This window comes from Geotrypetes seraphini, chromosome 8 (assembly GCF_902459505.1).
Source record: "Geotrypetes seraphini chromosome 8, aGeoSer1.1, whole genome shotgun sequence".
NCBI classification, from domain to species: Eukaryota; Metazoa; Chordata; class Amphibia; order Gymnophiona; family Dermophiidae; genus Geotrypetes; species Geotrypetes seraphini.
This window is the reverse complement of record NC_047091.1, coordinates 109,158,311-109,177,525: the sequence shown is the minus strand read 5'-3', so window position 1 is coordinate 109,177,525 and position 19,215 is coordinate 109,158,311. Positions and strand designations below refer to the sequence as shown.

At 44.8% G+C, this 19,215-nt stretch overlaps 1 protein-coding gene across 5 annotated transcripts in view; it reads left to right on the top strand.

Moving 5' to 3' along the window:
* ANKRD24 (ankyrin repeat domain 24) overlaps positions 1-19,215 on the top strand; it is a 45,554-nt gene that overhangs the window by 9,628 nt on the left and 16,711 nt on the right. For 2 of the 5 annotated variants that reach the window (XM_033956958.1, XM_033956959.1), the window contains exons 3-8: positions 10,727-10,822; positions 11,922-12,014; positions 13,518-13,622; positions 16,426-16,461; positions 16,599-16,697; positions 18,891-18,963. In XM_033956958.1, coding sequence (XP_033812849.1) covers positions 10,727-10,822; positions 11,922-12,014; positions 13,518-13,622; positions 16,426-16,461; positions 16,599-16,697; positions 18,891-18,963 — 502 coding nt within the window. Of the gene's footprint in view, positions 1-10,726; positions 10,823-10,888; positions 10,946-11,921; positions 12,015-13,517; positions 13,623-16,425; positions 16,462-16,598; positions 16,698-18,890; positions 18,964-19,215 lie in introns of those variants that run through there. The other 3 variants (XM_033956962.1, XM_033956960.1, XM_033956961.1) reach the window with 3 other exon arrangements.

Sequence of the window (19,215 nt, the reverse complement as noted above, 5' to 3'; positions counted from 1 at the left end):
TCATTCACGGAATCCTGCCTCCTCTTATCCCACTGTCTTTCAACTCCTCCAGTCCCGACTCCTCCAGAACTGCCCAAAGGCTTAAACTAGCCTTCCCCTCTCCACGCGGCATCCACTATTCAGGCAAACTGGGAAAATCCCTTCTCTTCAAAATCACAGGTCTTTGGAACGACCTCACCACCCCGCTGCGGAACCTGAGCTCCCTTCAGTTATTCCGCAAACAACTGAAAACCTGGCTTTTCAGCAAATTGTAGCTCTATCCTTCCCCACTTTCTCTCCCCCTTCTACACATAAGTTCATGTAATCCTTTTTCTTCTTCTCTACCCACTATTTTAAGTTCTTGTAAACCGTGTCGAGCTCCATTCTCATGGAGATGATGCGGTATATAAACTTAAGGTTTAGATTAGATTAGATTAGATTGAAAGGCATATGTACTGCAATGCTGTACATTTAAAATGTGTAAGGTTATTACACCTTGCAACCATCACTGTCCCTCCCAGTTGCCCAACGAGCTCACCCACACTAACACACGCTTAAGCATAGACAATAACCACAAACTTTTCTCTCTGAAAAACTTTATTTTCCAGAAGCTCTGACTATCCCACACGTACACAGAGAACAATGTATCATATAAAAAATACAAACAAAAAAGAACATCTTATGACCTAATGTAAATTACAAGTAGCAGAATCACAACAGATCATAGACAGAAGAGATATATTTGTACAAGTATGAAAAATACAAGCCAGGTACAGAGGAATATATGTATATGTGAGAGCAGATTTCTGTAGCAGGGCTCTATTATGCTGTGCCTACCCTAACAGAGGGACAAAAAGAGGAGAAAACAGGACAGGAGAAAGAAAAGGTTCGAGTGGAGATCCGGGAAACTACAGACTGATGAGTCTGACCTCGGTACCAGGAAAGATGGTAGAGTCGAAGATAAAGGACCGCATCATTGATCACCTTGACGGACACGGGCTGATGAGGACCAGTCAGCACGGTTTTAGCAAAGGCAGATTGTGTTTGACGAACTTGCTGCACTTCTTTGAGGGAGTAAACAGACAGATAGACAAGGGCAACCCGGTCGACATTGTATATATGGATTTTCAGAAGGCGTTTGACAAGGTTCTGCATGAACGATTACTTTGGAAAATTGCAAGTCACGGAATCGAGGGTGAAATACTCACATGGATTAAAAACTGGCTGTAGCTTAGGAAACAGAGAGTGGAGGTAAATGGACAATACTCAGACTGGAAGAGCATCACCAGTGGGGTGCCGCAGGGCTCAGTGCTTGGACCCATGCTCTTCAACATCTTTATAAACGATCTGGACATTGGTACGACGAGTGAGGTGATTAAATTTGCAGATGATATGAAGTTATTCAGAGTAGTGAAGACACAGGGGGATTGCAAAGATCTGCAACGTGACATAATCAGACTCGAGGAATGGGCATCAACATGGCAGATGAGGTTCAACGTGGATAAATGTAAAGTGATGCATGTAGGTAACAAAAATCTCATGCACGAATACAGGATGTCCGGGGCGGTACTTGGAGAGACCTCCCAGGAAAGAGATTTGGAAGTTATGATCGACAAGTCGATGAAGCCGTCCATGCAATGTGTGGCGGCGGCAAAAAGGGCGAACAGAATGCTAGGAATGATAAAGAAGGGGATCATGAACAGATCAGAGAAAGTTATCATGCCGCTGTACCGGACCATGGTGTGCCCTCACCTGGAATACTGCGTCCAGCACTGGTCGCCGTACATGAAGAAGGACACGGTACTACTCAAAAGGGTCCAAAGAAGAGTGACTAAGATGTTTAAGGGGCTGGAGGAGTTGCCGTACAGTGAAAGATTAGAGAAACTGGGCCTTTTATCCCTCGAACAGAGGAGATTGAGAGGGGACATAATTGAAGCATTCAAGGTACTGAAGGGAATAGACTTAGTAGATAAGGACAGGTTGTTCACCCTCTCCAAGGTAGGGAGAACGAGAGGGCACTCTCTAAAATTGAAAGGGGATAGATTCTGTACGAACATAAGGAAGTTCTTCTTCACCCAGAGAGTGGTAGAAAACTGGAACGCTCTTCTGGAGTCTGTCATAGGGGAAAACACCCTCCAGGGATTCAAGACAAAGTTAGACAAGTTCCTGCTGAACCAGAACGTGCTCAGGTAGGGCTAATCTCAGTTAGGGCACTGATCTTTGATTAGAGGGCCACCACGTGAGCAGACTGCTGGGCACAATGGACCACTGGTCTGACCCAGCAGCGGCAATTCTTATGTTCTAAAACCACTGTCCCTGGAACAACACATTAGTTGCTAGCAGAAGCAAGTAAAGATTCTCAGCTGACAGATACACTCTGTCCAAAAAGAAATGGCAGGAATTAAGGTTGAAGCAAGCTTAGGGATTCCTAACTCTAAAACACACACACACACTCTCTCAGAAAAAGGAAAGAGAAAACTCAGTCTTCAGTCATACCCACCCAGAGAGATACAGACATGAAGAATTTCATTTGCTGGGAATTTCTGACAGGTCACCCAAGGGAAAGACTCCTGGTATGCACTGACAGGAATTCCCAACCAGTCTTTGAAATGACCAGGCTTTTAAATACTGTTTCTTTCTATTGGTCAGAGTAGTAGAGGATAGCACTTTTCCCTTCAATACACTTGTAGTGTGTCTATAAACTGGTGCCAAAGTGGCATTTTCCCAAGCTAAGATCTGACATAGTTTCCTGACAATAATGAATGGAGGGTTTTTTTCTGATTTAGTAAGGTTATACACCCACACTGTTTGTTTCCCAGGAAAATATACACTTCTGATTACAGGGGCCATGTACAAGATACACTGGGCTTTTTCCTGTCAGGAGCAAAACACCCCACCCAGGATGTGCCTCAGTTATCCTGAGACCTAAGCTCCAATAATCAATTTATTATTATCCTTTTTACCTCTGGAAAAGGATACCCACTGGAATGGTATAATGGGCCTGAAGTATCTCATTGTAGTCTCAGTTGTTTTACAGTTGAAAAATAACACAGATAACAGGAGGAAGGAAACTACAGGGCTTACGTAGTACTGCCCGATTCGCTGGTTGGTAAATGACTGCTACTCAGAGAAGTAGAGGAGCTAATAGACAGATGAAGTGGACTTCAAAGGAGAGAGAGCAGTGAGACTGAGGTGGAAGAAGGGGTTGATATCTACAAGATGGTGAGAGTAACAGCCCAACACCACCTCCACAACCGACTGGGTGAGGTGTACAAATATGTGAGAAAAGGCAGCCTCCATGACACAGGGTGGCAGCTGAAGCAGAGTCTTCAGGGCAGACCTAGGTCTCAGTTAGTGCCAGCAAGTGGAGAGTTTGAGACATAAAGAGGTGGTGGATGAAAATAAGCTTGTTGGAGACAGAGTGGACATTCCACAAGGGACATGAGAAAGGCAGAGAGGAGGGGGGAGGAGAGGAACAGAAATAAGACTGGTTACACTCCAGTGTGACCAGCATGAGTAGGGTGAGGGTTGATTGGGAGGACCGGGATTGGGCTTGATGTCCCTGACAGAGAGCATGAGCAGGATGAATATGGGAGAGGCATGGGAGGCCATGCCATAATCAAGATGCACACAGGAAGAGTGGGGATGACTGAATGAGAGGGAGAAAGTGTTGAAGCTTTTGGGATGAGAAGAGGGTAGAGGACAAAAGGGAGGGTGAGGTGGTGAATTTGAAAAGTAAGTGATGTGGTGGTGGAAGGTTCAGTGGTTTGGGGTGAAGAGAGAGATTAGGAAAAATCAGTATTAGGAGGAGGATGTGGTCTACAGGAGTCATTACATTACATTAGAGATTTCTATTCCGCCATTACCTTGCGGTTCAAGGCAGATTACAAAAGATATATAAATGGGGGTTACAATGGAAGAACAATTGTCATTTCTAGAATTGTAAAGAGTAGATCATTTTTCATTTCTAGAGTTGTTAAGAGTAAGTGAAGTTAGGACTGTTTCAGGAATTTCTTGAAGAGTATAGTTTTTTATTTCTTTTCTGAAAATCTAGTCTAGGGTAGTTAACAGTAGGTTGGAGATTTGGTTGTCTAGTTTTGCGGCTTGAGTGGCTAGGAGGCCATCGTATCAGTGGAGGTGTGAATGGGGAGTGCATTTTTCTATGTCTGGTTGAGGCTGCTGGATGAGGCAGTTGTTTAGGTAGGATGGGCTATTTCCGTTTAGGGTTTTGAATAGCATGCAGTAGAATTTAAATAGTATTCTTTCTTGGATTGGTAGCCAGTGTGAGTTTAGGTAAGCCTCTGTGATATGATCATGTTTTCATGAGGGGGGAGGGGAAGGAATGGGCACCAGGCACCTTTCTACATTAATCCACATTTATTGACACAAAGAAAATTTATTTCCTAGCAAACGGTTAACACATGAAATGTTTGCAAATATTATTGTGCATGCCACAATCTCTAAGTCAGGGGTTCTTAATCATCTTTGGTTCCTGTATCCTTTCAACTCATCAATAAAACCCTCACACCCCTTTCCTACCCTACTAGAGACTATTGACAGTTACGAGTATGTCACTAACTGTTGGCCCTAACTGCTAGCATGCTGTTAAAATTACAGTAGGACACAGTTCTTCCAATAAGAGACATAGTCTATATATGATTGATTCATAAGTCATGGCAACTATTTATTTTCTCTTAAAAAATGCGCCAAAACTGGAAATCTAATATATATGTTTGAAAGTGTGTGACATGAAGTGGTCTCTGACAGTGGTGTAGTAAGGGGGAGAGGGCAGTCTGCCTTGGGAGCCATCTTAGTGGGGGCGCTGGCACCCGTCCTCCTCTCTGCCCCCACCCACTTCTTCCCTCCCCCCCCACTACCACACGCACATGCCTCTTCCCTTCCCCCGTACCTCTTTAACGTTCCTGGCGTGAACAGAAACCCCAAGCAGCTGCTCGCACCAGCATCGGCTCTTCCTCTGACGTCACTTCCTGGACCCATGCCTAGGAAGTGAAGTCAGAGGAAGAGCTGACACTGGTGCAAGCAGCAGCTTGTGCCGGGAACATTAAAGAGGTACGGGGGAAGGGAAGAGGCGCACACGCGCGGCAGGAGGGAGCAGATGGGGGTGGGGAAGAGGGGGGGCACCACCTTCCCGGGTGCCTCTCAATCTCATTATGCCATTGGTCTCTGGTAGGGGAGAAGGAAAAAAACATGACATTTGAAATCATCATTTTATTAAGGCATACAGTGTAGAACACGAACAACAAAGTACAAATGCAAACTATTTAACTGTTCGCATCCTTCAAAGTAGTCTCCCAGGTTGTTTTGTGTGTCATCCACTTTGTGAGGGACACACTATGAATGCACAGTATTACAAGTCATTTCTGCAGTATGGGAGAAACATCCAGGACTGCCAATCAAGTGGAGAAGGCTTCATCTAAGGCAAGGCAGATATTGGGTTGTATCAATAGAAGTTTTGTCAGCCGAAAGCCTGAAGTCATAATGCCGTTGTACAGGGCCATGGTGAGACCTCATCTGGAGTACTGTGTGCAATTCTGGAGGCCACATTACAGTAAAGATGTGCGCAGAATTGAATCGGTTCAACGGACGGCCACCAGGATGATCTCGGGGCTCAAGGGTCTCTCGTACGAAGAGAGACTGAACAAATTGCAGCTCTACACTCTCGAGGAACGTAGGGAGAGGGGAGACATGATCGAAACATTTAAGTACCTCACGGGACGTGTCGAAGTGGAAGATGATATTTTCTTTCTCAAGGGACCCTTGGCCACCCGCTCAAACTCAGGGGCGGAAAATTTCATGGCGACACCAGAAAGTATTTCTTCACAGAGAGAGTGGTTGATCATTGGAACAAGCTTCCAGTGCAGGTGATCAAGGCAGACAGCGTGCTAGACTTTAAGAAAAAATGGGATACCCATGTGGGATCCCTACAAGGGTCAAGATAAGGAAATCGGGTCATTAGGGCATAGACAGGGGGTGGGTAAGCAGAGTGGGCAGACTTGATGGGCTGTAGCCCTTTTCTGCTGTCATCTTCTATGTTTCTATGACTGTTGCACAATGCCATAATCCTACATGACAATGCTTTGAAGGATGTTAACAGTTAAACAAAGCTGATTGTGTGCTTGGTTTAGTGAAACAGCTAACGTATATTACTTGTTTGTTAATAAAACCATGATTTCAAATGTCTTTTTTTTTTTTTGCTTCTCTCTTACCAGAGACCACAGCACTCATCTGTCATCTGGTGGCAACATTAAGAAGTACATGTCACACACTTTCAAACATATATATTAGATTTCCAGTGTTGGCGCATTTTTAGAAGAAAAAAAATAGTTGCCATAACTTATGAATCAACCCTCATATGGTGTCTAAAAATCGGTGCTTAAAAGGATGGCAATTAGCTCATTTCTATAAAATGCCTCCAAACTTATGCGCAGTTTATAGAATCATGTTTAGCACCCATATGCAAGACTAACATTTAGGTCAGTGTCCTGCAAACTTTTCAGCCAGTGGCACACTAAACCCGGTGTCCCGGCAGGAAGGCACCCAGAAGGGTGCGGACGTCCTCCGGCCGCAACCCTGAAGCTGTCACTTCAGTGGTTGGATCCTGGAGGAGGGGAGGTGCGGGGAGAGGAGGAGAGACGACAGCGAGTTGTCAACGTCGGCTGACTGCCTACAGGACATGCCTCTCGCCGCGAGAGGCACATCCTATAAGAAGTCAGGTGGCACCTCTCCTTACCAGCGTCTCATTGGAGCACACCTGGAATCTGTTACGGCACACAGTTTGCGATATACTGATTTAGGTGCACCCATTTAGGCCAATGAAAACCAGGCCTAAATACCTGCACCTAAGTTGTGTGCAGCTTGGGCGTATTCTATAACGGTGTGCCTAACTTTTAGGAATGCCCACAACCCGCTCATACTCCTTTCATCATGACCCCTTTTGACATTCGTGCACTAGAATTAATTTGCACCACTTTATAGAATGCATTGTTGTGCGCATGGCTTCTAATTAGTGCCAATTACCATCAATTCTTAGATATTAATTGCCAATTATCGGCTCTGATTGACTTATTAAACAAGCTGTGTGTACAAATTGGCAATGTGCACAGATTTGTGTGCAAGTTTGGTCACCCTGTATGGAATCTGGCCCTAACTGACCTAATAACTGCCTTCACTCTTTCTCAGATTTCAAGACCGTTCTCCGCACCTTGTTTGATCTCTTCCTGTACTGTTTGGAGTGTGGGCACCACTGGTTAAGAGCCCCTGCTCAATGGCACCAGAAATTTACTTTCTCTAATAAAGGATCATTCCACAAGGTTAGGGTTGCCAGATTTCCTCTTTAAAAAAAACAGAGGACACCTGGCTCCACCCTATTCTGCCCCCCAGCCCCGCCCTGTTCTACCCCAGCCCCACCCCACATAAACCCTCTGTCTCCTGCCCCAAGGTCTGGAGGACCTCTGCGCATTCGCGGATGTTGATGCGATGACATCACTTGCATGCACGCATGCGTATAACATCGCATCAATGTTTGCATTCGCAGAGGACCTCCAGATGCAGCCCTGAGAGCAGGGACTTCCAAATCCCGAACATATTCAGGTTTTCCTGGACATCTGGTAACCCTACACAAGGTCCTATTGAAGAGCCTAACACAGGCATTAAAAACAAAATTATTTTTTTGCTGTGCACACCTCTAATAACACACATACTCCATTAAGGATAAACTTTCATGTATCTGGTTAAAATGTTGTTTTTGCGTTAAATGTTGGTGCACACTGCACAGGCCTCTAAGTTATTGATAATGTATCCCATAAAACTTGCAACACAACAAACCAAAAGGAAAGAAAAAAACCAAAAACAAACCCACGAACAGACAAGGTAAACCAAAGAAGGAATGGGGAAGAGACCGAACACATTAACCTAAGAAACAAAAACAATTTTATTATAAGCAAAAAAATAACTTAAAATCAAATCATATATGTAAAACCAAGCCTTAATAAAAAGTCCAAGTCTTGTGAATTTAATGGACTCAACACAGTCCGTGTTTCAGCTTCTGTAGAAAAGCCTTCCTCAGGGGTAAGCCCAGTAGGTGGCGCTCAAAGAAACACTCTTCAAATGACAAGGCTTAAAGGCTGGTAAAAGAGGATCAAAAAGGGCATATAAAGCACCAAAGACACTGTGGAAATCTGTACACAGCATTGAGCGCCGCTTGAGCCCCACTCCTTTGGTTTCCCATAAGACTTGTACAGACTTGACCAACTTTGCAAGAAGTTGCATTTCCAGCCAAACAGCTGTACATTTAGATATGCACAGATGTTGTGTCATTTAGGTTTATTAAGGGAAAACCTGATTTATTGGCATGCTAATACTGATGACAAAAATCTTGTTATATCTTGCTTCTCTGTGTTCAAATTCTGTACTGCTTCCCACAGAAGAGGATGTGGCAGACAAATTAGCTCAGGTAAAGTCTTCGGTGTGGTGGCATGATTATGTGTTTTCTACACCATCATTGTGTAGGAGAGTGACTGTAAAACAGTCACCAGGAGCCATCTCAGGCTCAGGCATTAGGTCCTTCCCAGTGTCCTAATGAAATGCTTCATCCATGTCTCAAGAGTCCCTTGCACATATAGTTAATGAGGAGCAGCCAGATAGCTCAGGTGCAGACCTCACTGCCTACAGGAGCCAGATTTCCTCTTTAATAAAAAAGAGAACACCTGGCCCCGCCCTGTTCCACCCCCAGTCCCACCCTTTTCCACCCCCTAGCCCCACCCCCACACAAACCTTTCTAAGCTTGGGGCCGTGTTTCGAGGGCCTCTGCGTATGCGCAGATGTCAATGCGATGACATCACGTGCATGCATGTGTGTGTGACATCATTGCGACGACGTCTGCACATGTGCAGAGGCCCTCCAGACCTCAGGGAAGAAGACTGCTGGGTTTTGGAAATTCCTCCAGGCACCCAGACAGTCCTCTACAAAGAGGACAAGCCCAGGTTTTCACAGACGTCTGGTAACCCTATATAGGGGAGTACAGGGGTGAGAAGACATACCATCAGAACTGGCCTAAGGTATTGGATGCCCCAAGCTGTACATCCCCCAATAGTCATGCATCTTCCTCCCAATTGCCCAGCATCTCCCATTTCCTTCTCTACTCCCTCCCAGTGGTCCTCTACTTCACCCCCTCCCAGTTAGCCAACTTCTTATTTCCTCTTCCCTACGTCCAGTCATTGTCCAGCAGCTCTGTTCTCCATGCTGGGTCTTTCACTGCTGTCTTACCTACCTCCTCCCATACCAGCCCGAAGATTAGTTCAAATTCTTTTTATTATTAATGAACAACAATATACAGTAATGACACGTTACATTGGCTTTTTGTCTTTTTTGTGCCCCAGTTACAACCAGCAAATAGTAATACTTTAAACACTGCATTCCCAACCCTAGGAACTCAAGTCTTTACTACTATAAGTTACCTTCTATCCCTATCCCTCCCTCCATATCACCCCTCCCTCCCATATTATCTCTGTAACATTACATCCATAGAAGTCCCTGCTATTAGTCCATTCCTTCATTACTTTAGAGTGTACATTACAAATATTCAGTAACATGCTCCACCCTCTGGCAAGTAAATTCTGTATATATGGGTCCCAAATTTTTAGAACTAATGTTTCCCTTTTCTGTGCCCCTCTGGCATCATTGGCCTCCCATCTTACCAGCTGTTGCAGCTGACTGTCAGAGCAAGTATGCGGGTGGATCCGCAACAGTCCAGCTTTGCAAAATTCATTTGTGTGCAATCAAACTCATTTTACGGTTCAGTATCCTGTGATCCTTGTTCCTGCATCTGTATGCTGTGGGTAGATCCAGCACCAACTGCGCTATTGTACCTTGTATCGATCTGCCCAATAACCCAAACACATAGTCCACTATACAGAACCCAAACCTCTGAATCCTTTGGCACAGATCAACACTGAAGCCTGCCTTGGAGCAGAGGCAGGACAAAGCAGCATTTCAGTGCAGGCCTGTGTTTAGGGCTAGAGAATGACACGGGGACAAATTTTTTCCCGTCCCCGCAGGAACTCAATTTCCCCATCCTGTCCCAGCGAGTTTTGTTGCTGTCCCTGCCCCATTCCTGTCAGCGCTGCTTTAAGCCTCAAACACTTATGATTTTAAAGTGTTTGAGGCTTGTGCAGATGAGGGCAGAGTTTGCAGGAATGGGGCAGGGACAGGAAGAGAACTTGCGGGGATGGGGCAGGAAAATGAGTTCCTGTGGGGACGGGGAAAAATTTGTCCCCATATCTTTCTCTACTTAGGGCCCACATAGTGCTAATGCTTCTTTAATGTTCCAGCAGGCCTGGGAGAAAAGGAAAGAGGGAAGGCTGTTAAATATACCACAGTCATACTACTACCCCCAAATGCTGCCGCTCTAGGTGAATGCCTAGTGTGTCTAGTGGCTGCGCCAACCCTGCAATAGACTTAGGCTTTGTATGAAAGTCCATCAGCTGCCCTTTTCTACTGGTGATATTAGAGAGTGAGGAAGTCTCATTGTGAAGCTCCTTGAGGTTACTGATGGGCACAGGGAAGCAGCAAGGCCATGAGGTGTGAAAGTTTGTTCAGTTCTAAAGGTTTGCTAAGAAAAGGCACAGGTCTTTTAGTAGGGTGAGCAAGATCAACTTGACAGGCTCCAGCTGATGGAAAGAGATCACCCTTTACCATTCTTTTAATACCATCCTCTGTTCCCCTGCAGCCAGCATCATTGGAGCAGTCCCCAAAACATCTCAAAGAGAAGAGCATCACACAGAGAAAAAGAAAAGCACCTCCACCCCCAGACATACCGAACCCGGTAAGGAGTAAAACACAGTCATCTGCTAGCCTCTCACTATGCCACAATGAGATTCTTTAGCTGTGTCTCCACAACTGGTTTCCAGATGCATGAGGAGAATCCCCTACATTCAAGTCTCTCTAGGTATACGGCCTTTTCCTAGGTGCACCCTTGTTATGTGGCTCATGACTTATTAAAAATATTTTTTTATTTAGAGGAGACAACCCTGGGTGTCAAATATACTAGGTACACTACAATTTACATGAAAACTCTACGGGGAATCTGTTTTGATAATGAGTCTGCACAGGCAAGGCAAGATTAAGGCACAGGTAAAGCTAAGCACAATGATGCTGGAGGACCTTACCGGACTAACACAGAACCAATTTCTTTTTAGATGTGTAATTCATCAAGTCGCTAGGTCTCGAACATGAGTCGATAGTACCTAACACACAAAGCTAGGGCCCAAGCATTTAGGAGAGACCCTCTCAAATGTACTCATTCAATAGCTCCCAAGGAAGATGTTTGCCTTAGTCAGTCAGTTGTGGGCAGAAAGAAGAGTGAGGGAAGGAGGGTCCAAAACTATGCTGCTCATGGAAGTTTGTCTGTTTTCCTGCGCATTATATTCCAGCCTGCAGAAAGTGGCAAGCTGTGCTTCTTTGTCCTCTTGTTTCAAGTTTCAAGTTTATTAGGATTTTATATACCGCCTATCAAGGTTATCTAAGCGGTTTTTACAATCAGGTACTCAAGCATTTTCCCTATCTGTCCCGGTGGGCTCACAATCTATCTAACGTACCTGGGGCTATGGAGGACTGAGTGACTTGCCCAGGGTCACAAGGAGCAGCGCGGGGTTTGAACCCACAAACTCTTGTCAGTTTTCTTCTGCAGTTAGAACAATGCGGTATCCTAATTGCTGAAATCTTAAAATGTATTTACATTGCAGTAGGGAGGTCCAATAAGCTTGATTGTCTAGAGCCCACCAACAGGTTAATCCTGCCCTGTGCACAGGGGAAAAGTGCTCTACTTACTAGAAATGACTTTTCTTTGTCTGCCTCTGATTTTTTTTTCCAGCAGTATTACAGAACACAGGCTAAAAGCTGCATGGTTAATCTCTTCTTTGCAGATGGCTCCACAGACCCTAGAGCACAATTCACCTTCCATAGACAATAATGATTCCTTGGAGCTTGAGCAAGGCAGAGAGGCTCAGCCCAGCAAGGTAAGACTCGTATTTGAATGCAGATGGGGGTGTATATAAATCTTCATTTGATGGATGGAAGGATTTAGTACCCCAACCATTCTTTTTAAGGAGCATGCCTATGTTTCATTCATACTACTCGTGTATTTTCATTTTCAGGTCAATATTCAAACAGCGGTGGTCAGAGTTGTTTTTTTTTAATGCTGATCATTGCTGGCTATATTAGCCCTAGATATTTGATGCTGGGTATGTCTGGGCACCTGCAATAACCACCCCTCACTGAACTTGTGCTAGTTGTCTGAACTTATGCAGGTCTTGGCTGGATATTGTCTGGGGCCTGCATAAAGGAATCCATCATTCCCATCCCCTAAGCCAATTCCAATCCCTCTCCCTTAAACAGATCCCACAACTCCACCCCCCAATGCAGATCCCCTTGCAGCATTCCCCCAATTGCAGACCCCCCTCCATCTTGCAGCACCCCCTGAGAATAGATCTCCCCTCCTAACACCCCCCTTGCCCACCCACCTGTAGGCTTCAACCAGGGGCTACCTTTAGTTCCTTGATGATCCAGTGGAGTGAACCCTACTCACTCTTGCCCCTAGTGGTTCCATCCATAAAATGGCTGCTGTGAGCTCTAGCAGAAGATTTTTGGTTCTGGTACTAGACTTCCATATATAAAAAGCTGAATTCTAATGGTATCTTGAGAATACCACTAGAGCTCATGGTGGCCTTTTTATAGATGGAACCACTAGGGGCAGGAGCCAGTGAAGATAGCTTCTACTCAGCCTACCCTACTGAATCACCAGAGAGCATAAGGTAGGCCCTGGATGGGGCGTTCAGGTGGGTGGGTGAGGTGAGGTCTTTTCTCTGAGGGGTGCCACAAAAGGGGAGGGTTTTCAAGAGGGGGGTTCTATTGGGGGTAGTGCTGGGAGGAGGGAACCACTTGTGGTTGGGGGATGGGATGGGTTCATGTTGGTGGAAATTGGGAGGGGTGTTAGACCTTGTTGGGGGGGGGGGCAGGATGGAGGGAAGATTAACAATATCTTCAGCTGCTACCTGGAAGCTATGTAGGTGCCAACCAATATAAAGTACCAGCACCTGCATAACTAACCATGCAAAGTTAGAACTGCTATTTATATGGTCCTATGTGCCTTGTTAATTTTGTGAGTATTGGTGCTTAATCCACAAAATTCCCAGTAACTCTCCAATGTGCCTGTGAAATGCCCCTCTCCTGCCCACTTTCAAAATGGCTGGTTAGTATTGATAATTCAAAGGCATTGCCTAGTTAAGTGCCATTGAATACTAGTGGATGGCCTTCTGAGCCTCTCCTGCCCACTTAAACTGCTTTAAATATCAGACTTTTGTTTCTCTGTTTTAAAAACAGAATGAGAATATTTTTTGTTTTGGGTTTTTTTTGGAGGGGTTTTATGTGTTGTTATAGTTTGGAAATGACAGAAAACCACAAATATTATTGGTGTTTTCAGTATCATTTTAAATGACTGCTCATTCCCATTCATTTTGGAGGTTTTCCCACAGGATGATCAGGAGATGTGTGAGGAAATAAAGTTTCTAAGGCAAGAGCGAGCTCAACTCCTGCAGAAAGTCAGAAGCCTTGAGCAGCAGGTGGAGGTAATTCAAAGAGGGTCTACTCTGGACCCTACTGAGCACAGGATGGGAATCTGTACTTTAATATGGAAACCACTAAGACAATAGGGCATCCACATGCATTACATAACATCTAGAATAAGGTAGATTCTCTAAAATCTGTCTTTAACTTGCTCGCTAAACTGGTTCCAACCAGTGAAACGTGATGTATTTTAGTGGTGGATTATCAAAATGGCTTACCGAGGTCTTTTCCGAGTTTTCTAGCAGTTGCCGATATTGCCATGCAAATGTAGTACAACGAGGTCATTAATATTAAAATGATCACTCCGAGTGATTCCCTATAACCTCATTGTGCCACATTTGCGGCCAAAATTTGCCGACAGGCCTGAGTTCTTATTGCCTTATTTTCTGACCAGTGCCAGACACCCTCCCATGCAAATTAAAAAAACAAAGAAACAACAAATTGAAGATCAGCAGGAGAGATGCCCACTTTTTCCTGCATATTGCACAATCACCTGACACTACTTACCCCCCCCCTGAAGTGGGAGAGATATCCACTCCCTCTCACTGCCAATGTCAAGTGACACCCCCACCCGACACCCCATGACAGTGGGAGAGATGCCCATTCCTGCCGCCACGCATCCCTCCCGACACCCCCCGTGCCCTTCGACAACCCCCCGCCCTTTCCCTTTCCCTTACGATGGCTGGCCAGAGGGATGCCTACTTCCTCTGGCCAGCAGGCCTGCCTCTTCAAAATGGCATCCTGGAAGGGGTCTAAGGCTCTGATTGGCCCAGATGGGGAGGGGAAGGCCTGCCATTTTGGAGAGGAGTTGAGTGGTGGTGGGAGGGTGTGGGCATCTCTCCCACTGCCGGGGAGGGAGTGGGCATCTCTCCCACTACTGGGGAGGTATTGGGTGGGGGTGGTCACTTGATAGCAGCATAGGAGGGAGTGAGCATCTCTCCCACTGCCGGGGGAGAGTTGTCGGCAGCCGGAGGGAGTGTGCATCTCTGCCACTGCCGGGGGGTGTCAGATGGAGGGTCACTTTATGGCGGTGGTGGGAGGGAGTGGGTATCTCTCCTGCTGCTGGGAGGTGCCAGGTGTAGTGGTTGCTTTATTGTGGCGGTGGGAGTGGGCATCTCTCCCGCTGCGGGGGGGGAGGGGATTGTCAGGTAGGGGGTTGCTTGATGTCAGGGGCAGGAGGGAGTGGGCATCTCTCCCGGTGCCAGGGGGCACTTGGCGGCAGGAGGGAGAGGGCATCTCTCCCACTGTTGGAGGATGTCAGGGGGGGGCGTTGCATGGTGGCATGAATGGGCATCTTTCCCGCTGCCGGGGGGAGATGTCAGATGGGGGGTTGCTTGGTGTCGTCGGAAGGGAGTGGGCATCTCTCCCGCTGCCAGAGGGTGGGTGTCAGGTGGTGGGTTACTTGACTTCGGTGACTCAATTTGTTGGGGGGTGGGGGGGTTGCATTTATTCTGTGCATATGCCCATCGCTATCACCAGCGATGGGCACATGCAAATTTAGTGAATCTTCACTACTCTCCGCCATCTCATTTGCATGAATGGGCTTTTTTGAGAATGACTTGCTTTTTAAAAATTGCTACAATAACAGCTGCGACAGCAGCCCATCGGTTTCTAATGGGAAGTTTTAAGAATCTAGCCCTTAATCTCTAGGTTAATTTAATCCTGGGTTTTGCTTGAAAGGCGGCCATGCATATGCTTATAGATGAATACATACAAACATACTTTATCACTTATTCTCCATAAGGTATTTATGGCCCTGGATAAGACTCTGGTGAGACCTCATGTAGAATATTGTGTACAATTCTGAAGACTGCACCTTCAAAAAGATTCTTTCTTTCTTTTTTCATTAGAATCCTTGCATATCCAGGGAGGGTGGAGGGGGAGGGGGGGAAACGTATTTTAAGGAGTTAAATTATTTCATTATAATAGAGGAATCATATCATATGTATTATTTCTTTATTAATTAAGATAAGAAGGGGAGAAGATGATTGTTTAGTGTATCAATTGTATAGTTAATAGTGTGTTTTCATGTAGTTTGTATGACTTATCATTTGTATTTAAAAGTCAATAAAGATTTATAAAAAAAAAAAAAAAAAGGAAAGGCGGGAGAAGGGAGATATGAATGATAGAGACATTTAAATATCTGTGTAGCATAAATGCGCATGAGGCAAGTCTTTCAATTGAAAGGAAACTCTGGAATGAGGGGGAACTGGATGAGGGTGAAAGGGAATAATAGATTCAGAAGTAACCTCAGAAAATACTTTTTCATGGAAAGGGTGGTGAATGCATAGAAAGGCCTGCTGATGGAGGTGGTGGACACAAAAAGTGTTTCTGAATTCAAAAAAGCTTGGGACAAGTATATTGGATCTCTAAGGGAGAGAAGGGGATAGTAGATGGTATGGTTAGGCAGACGAGATAGGCCAAAGGGCCTTTATCTGCCATCATGTTTCTACGTTTAAAAGCTTTGCAAGGATACTCAAAACCCAGTCAAATGCAGTGTCTCAGTGAGTAATTGAAGAGTTAGGGCGAGCGGTCTGTTGGGCACGATGGACCTCTGGTCTGACTCAGCAGAGGCCCGGCTTATGTTCTTATGTACAGTATGGTAAACTGATTATTAGTGTAGGGCATTAGCAATTAGCCTGGATTAATGGCTGTCACTGTGGCATCTCAGTGGCCTGTTAGGAAAAGGGACTCAGAAGGTTGATATGTCATATTGATTCTGAGTATGAAGTACTGATGATAAGTTTTGGTGCATGGTGAAATAGTTCATAACCCTGATATGTTCTGTCACTTTGTGCCCTCCAGCAGAAAGACTTGGATGGGAGCTCCACGGAGAAACAGGTACACGGCAGATGAAAAAATGAATTGCTGATATAACACTAGTCATCCAAGTTTTGCATTATTGTGTACAGTATGTCGTGGAAGATGAAGAAGCTAATACTGATTTAGTTGCTCGTCTGGATTTTTTTACCTGCTAGATCAGGGATCTCCAGAAGCAACTAGCTGACAAGGAAGAAGAGAGCGATCGTTTCAGCAAAGAGGTGGCAACCTTGCAAAGCCACCTGTCCCTGCTAGAGGTACTTCTACAGAATCAGTGCAAAACATGGCCATTCAAACTCTTTTATACCTTCAATCATAAACAATCCACTCTAACAGGGAAGTCTACAATCTACATTCGGCATTAAAGAGCTGATTTAATCAATTTAAATTTCATTTCAGGAAAAAGGCCTCAGAGTAAGGAGCGCTATGCAAGTCGTATCACCGACTAGTGCTTTCAGCATAGTCAACGTTAGTAGTTATGCTCCATCATGCAATCATTGGCCAAAAAACCTGAATGATAATTATTCTGATTAATTTTTCTTTCATTGATTTTATGTTAACTTTTTTAATTTTTAAATTATTTTAACTTATTTCATATTTTCATTTAAAACTTCATATCGAGGTCCAAATAGTTCATTGATTTATATTTATATAGTAGACCACCCTGACGATTTGAAGAGTACTAGCAGACTATTACTTATCTTAAATACTCTTATAACTTCTGTGCCATTGATTAAGCAACCAGAAACAAAGTCAGGGCCAGTGAACATTGATTAAAGCAGCTCTTTAATGCCGAATGTAGATTTTAGACTTCCCTGTTAGAGTGGATTGTTTATGATTGAAGGTATCTAGACCTCTCGGTATAATATATTTATAGAAATCATTTAAATTCTTTGTCATGTGACCCACTTTGATCATGTCACACTTCTTTTGATTCAGCACCAGTGGTTACCAGCAACTTACCAAATAAATTTCAAAAATCTCACATCATTAACTCACAAAACACTACAGTTAGGAATTCCAGTTTGTCTTCTGTCATCATTCGATATGCTCTTCCCTTAGTGATAGCCATTTACATATTCCTAATGTATTCTCAGCTTATCTTGGGTCAACTTGCATCTCAGCTATGTTCTACCTAGCACTGTCTCTCTGGAACTCACTTCCAAAACACCTGTGCCTTGAGCTTTCTTTTCCTAATGAACAAATACCTACCTTTTTTCTTCTGCTTTTGATCTAGTCTAATTTCCATTCAACTTTAATATTACTTGTTATTTTGCTTTATTCACTATATATTCTCTGTTTTCGTTTTCTCTCTTGTCTAAATTGTAGTTCCTTTTTTTTTCTTTTACTAATTGATTTATATTTGTAGACTGCATTGCCATTTTAGATGAGAAATGGTATTAGGCAGGTTGAGGTCACTTCATTCAATCTCAGAAGCTTCTAGTATATCCCAAAGAGCGGCATATAATGAAAGAGAAAACCACAGATCTTGAATATGGCAGAGATTTCAAATCAACAACATATTTCATCATTTTTCAGTACTCAGATGCAAGGGTGTATCCAGCCATCCAATTTAGGAGGGCCCAGGGATAGACTTGGGGACATTCCTTCTCTATAGAGACACTCCCAGGGAATCATACATTTTTCCCCTCTTTTACCTTCTATGATCCAGTGTGTCTCTCCCTTCTCTCCTCCACACGGTCCAGTGTCTCTTTCACTTTCCCCCACATGGCTGCCAATGCAGTTCAGCCTCTTCTCGCTGAACAGCTTCCTGTCAGATGCTGGAGAGAGAAAGCTTCTGGGGCTGGCAAGAGTGCCTTGAGAGCTGACATGGGAGAACTGCAGTGGCAGCATTTGGGGTGGGGGAAAGAGAAAGAGTCACTATGCCACAAGGAGGAGGGAAGGCAGAGATACACCCGATTTCACAGGTTGTAGGGTGGGAGCGGGGGAATGCTGGACAGCATATGCACTGCCACTGGGGGAGCCTGAGCCAAGAATGGGGAGGCTTGGGCCCCCAAGGCCCCCTCCTCCACCATTACTACATCGCTGCAGATGTGATGGAAGGACAAATACAAAGTTCCTTCCATTTGCCGACCCTCTTTTCATCCTTATTGGTTAAAAGTTTTTTGCTTCTTTTAGGGGACGGGTTAGGAGGATTAACTGTTTCAGCCTCTGTATTGCTTCTAGGCCTCTCCCCTTGCTTCTCCATGCCCCCCCCCTACTTTCCCACTTCCTCTTGGATCTGTCGTCTTGAGCTTGTATAGGTTTGTGCAACTCACAAATGGAAGAGTAGATTAGAGGATTAGCTATAGTACGCGGATTAGTGAGAAAAGTCACCTGGGTGAGCTCCTGTGGCTCAAACCTCCCAGGATTTCAGCAATATTTAAGGACAGATAGACATGAGGAACAGTCACATCTGGCACATTGATCTTCTGCTCTGTTTGCCTTAGATTGAAAAGGAGAATTCCAGCTATGACATTGATACTTTGCAGGATGAAGAGGCAGAAATGCTTGAATTCTCAGGTACTGCAATTCTCTTCTTATTCTAAATGAACAAGAGACTCCTACACTTATTACTTGCCTGAGCTGGCATGGGGGTCAATTTTAAGGCATGCACTGGCCAGACTGAAGAAGGCAGCAGACCTTCCAAGGGCAAAGACTTGACTGTTCTGTTGCAGTGCTGACATCAAAGGGGCACTTTCCAAAGGGATTCTTCAAGTAAATGGGTGCTTACCTACAGAAGAAAGCCTCTTTGTATACCGCCTTGGGCCCTCT